The sequence below is a fragment of the Cebus imitator genome, unplaced genomic scaffold, assembly GCF_001604975.1.
Source record: "Cebus imitator isolate Cc_AM_T3 unplaced genomic scaffold, Cebus_imitator-1.0 Scaffold60, whole genome shotgun sequence".
NCBI classification, from domain to species: Eukaryota; Metazoa; Chordata; class Mammalia; order Primates; family Cebidae; genus Cebus; species Cebus imitator.
The window spans coordinates 2,225,041-2,227,921 of NW_016107375.1; the positions used below are offsets into that span (position 1 = coordinate 2,225,041).

The following is a 2,881-nucleotide window of genomic DNA, read 5'->3' on the forward strand; positions in this document are numbered from 1 at the left end:
GGATTACAGGCTTGAGCCACCGCGCCCAGCCCATTTGGTTTAATAATATGTTATGGAACTAGTATTGGTTCTTATTTAAGAAATTGCTGATTTTGAGAAGTTCTCGCATGATTTCTAATCATCAAGGAAATCAGTAGTGTTGACTTGTTAGTTTTGAGACAAGGTCTTGCACGATTGCCCAGCTGGAGTGCAGTGGCGTGATCATAGCTCTCTTCAGCCTTGAACTTCTGAGCTCAAGTGATCCTCGTGAGCCTGGCACAGTAGCTCACACCTGTAATCTGAGCAACCCAGAACTCTGAGGCAGGAGGATCACTTGAGATCACACATTTGAGACCAGCCTGGGCAACATAGTAAGACCTCCCCATCTCTACAGAAATTTTCTAAAACTAGCCATGCATTGTGGCTAACTGCAGAAGTTTAGGGCTGCAGTAAGAGATGATTGTGCCACTGCACTTCCAGCCTGGGTGACAGTTTAAGACCTTGTCTCAAAACAAACAACACCACTAATTTCCTTGATGATTAGAAATCACATTGGAACTTCTCGAAGTCAGCAAACTCGGGAGGCTGAGGTGGGAGGATCATTTGAGCCCAGGAGCTCAAGGCTACAGTAAGCCACAATGGTGCCACTGCACTCCAGCCTGGGCAACAGAGTGAGAAGGGTCTTGATAAAAAACAACAAAAAAGCGATCTTCTCACCTTATTCTTCCAAGTAGCTAGGATTACGGCTCTGTGCCAGCAAAGTCAGCATAGGTGTTAATTTTTGGAAATGGACAATTTACTTAGAACATATGATAATAAAATTTTTTTGTTACTTGACACACCTTAAATTATGCCCTTACAAATAAAAGCAAAATATATCAAAGGAGAGTTGTTGCCTGGGAAAGGCCAGGTGATTTTCAGCCTAGAGGTCTTTCAAAGTAGTGTCTTTGTAAGTTTTGTATTGCAGGATTTACCATCAGCGTTATAGGTTTGGCTAATTGATATTGTCAGTCCCTGAAGATTAGGACTTGGGAGTTATCTCACTCGAAGTCCATTCCACACTTAAATGAAGTATAAGTCATAATACTAAATTAATGTTTTTGTTTCTCCATTTTTTAAACTCTAAATAGAGATAGTAGCAAAGGCACCCAACCTCACTGATTGTTTTGAGGATTAAATGAATTGATAGAGTTGATAGATGTAAACTGCCTAGCACCTACCAAATGTTGTTGCCTTTCCTTTATCATCAAATTCATAATTCGGGAGCAGTGATTGGAAAAGTTTAGAAGCAAGCACCTCATTATTATCCATGTCTACCACCTATTATTTCTTTTTTTCTTTTCTTTGAGACGAAGTCTTGCTCTTTCACCCAGGCTGGAGTGCAGTGGCAGGATCTTGGCTCATTGCAGCCTCCACCTCCTGGGTTCAAGCAATTCTGTCTCAGCTTCCCAAGTAGCTGGGATTACAGGTGCACCTCACTACGCCTAGCTAATTTTTGTATTTTTAGTGGAGATGGGGTTTCACCATGTTGGCCAGGCTGGTCTCGAATTCCTGACCTAATGATCTGCCCTCCTTGGCCTCCCAAAAGTGCTGGGATTACAGGCATGAGCCACTGCTTCTGCCCTACTTTACCTTGTAGATAGCAGCATTTTTGTTTAATAAAGTCTTCTTTTTTTTTTTTTCTTTGCAAATGTAATAGTATGTTTTAAGTTTTCCTTACACTGTAAAATAGTCCTTTGAGATATGTATATATATTTTTCTTTTTTGAGACAAAGTCTCTCTGTGTCATCCAGGCTGGAGAGCAGTGGCATGAACATGACCCACTACAGCCTCAACCTCCTGGGCTCTAGTGATCCTCCTGTCTCGGCCACTTATACAGCTGGGACCACAGGAGTATGCCACCATGCCCAGCTAACTTTTTTACCTTTAGAGACAAGGTCTCACTTTGTTGTGCAAGATGGTTTCGAACTCCTGGGCCCAAGGTATCCTCTTGCCTCCCAAATGTTGGGATTACAGGCGTGAGCCACCACATCTCACCCCTTTCAGATGCCTTAATCTTGGTAAATCCCTTCAGTTACTAATCTGTGATGAACTAATTTCTTTTCTTTGTATAGATCAACAGTTGAGGAGCTAAAGCCCAGGACAATGGTGTGCATTCCTTGTATTGTCATTCCAGTTCTGCTCTGGATCTACAAAAAATTCCTGGAGCCATACATATACCCTCTGATTTCCCCCTTTATTGCTCGTATATGGCCTAAAAAAGCTAAACAAGAAACCAATGATACAAACAAAGGCAAAGTAGACTGTAAGGTAAGAACATTCACATGCCTTCAGTAAGAGCAGTGAAAGGGGGTGGTACGTGGGTGAAACACTTAGATTTTGGAAAGACGGGTTTTAGAACCAGAAGCTTCAATAATTTGTCCAACATTTGGCTTAAATTAAGATTTTAAAGTAAGCCTCTGATTTCTTCTGTTCCTATAATGCATTTGCCTTTTGGCCAAAATGATAACCAGTATTTCCTGACTGATAAGTGTAATGGTAAATAGCTAATGGATGAGAAGAGATACACTAATACAAACCAGTTTCACTGATTGATGACTTTGGTAAGAGATGTAATTACAAGGATCATAGAGATTTTTTTTTTAACAAAATTTTTTTTTAATGAGTAGACAACTCTGTTATCTTTAGAATTGGTGCTTTTTTTAGATTAAGCTTTGTGCTCAGCTGCACTAATTTAGCCATCCTGCCCATTTCTGGAAGCAAAATGTTTCACTCTGGAGCTTGTTGCCTTTTTTGTTTGTTTTTTGGAGACAGAATTTCACTCTTGTCACTAAGGCTGGAGTGCAGTGGCACAGTCTCGGCTTACCACAACCTCCATCTACCTGGTTCAAGCAATTTTCCC

The 2,881-nt window shown here is 40.9% G+C and overlaps 1 protein-coding gene across 3 annotated transcripts in view; it reads left to right on the forward strand.

Moving 5' to 3' along the window:
• The window catches only part of CUNH18orf32 (chromosome unknown C18orf32 homolog), a 6,843-nt gene that overhangs the window by 2,931 nt on the left and 1,031 nt on the right, over positions 1-2,881 (forward strand). For all 3 annotated transcript variants that reach the window (XM_017529652.2, XM_017529651.2, XM_017529654.2), the window contains exon 2: positions 2,094-2,289. In XM_017529652.2, the coding sequence (XP_017385141.1) occupies positions 2,125-2,289 (165 nt within the window). In that variant the 5' untranslated portion in view covers positions 2,094-2,124. The remainder of the gene's footprint in view (positions 1-2,093; positions 2,290-2,881) is intronic.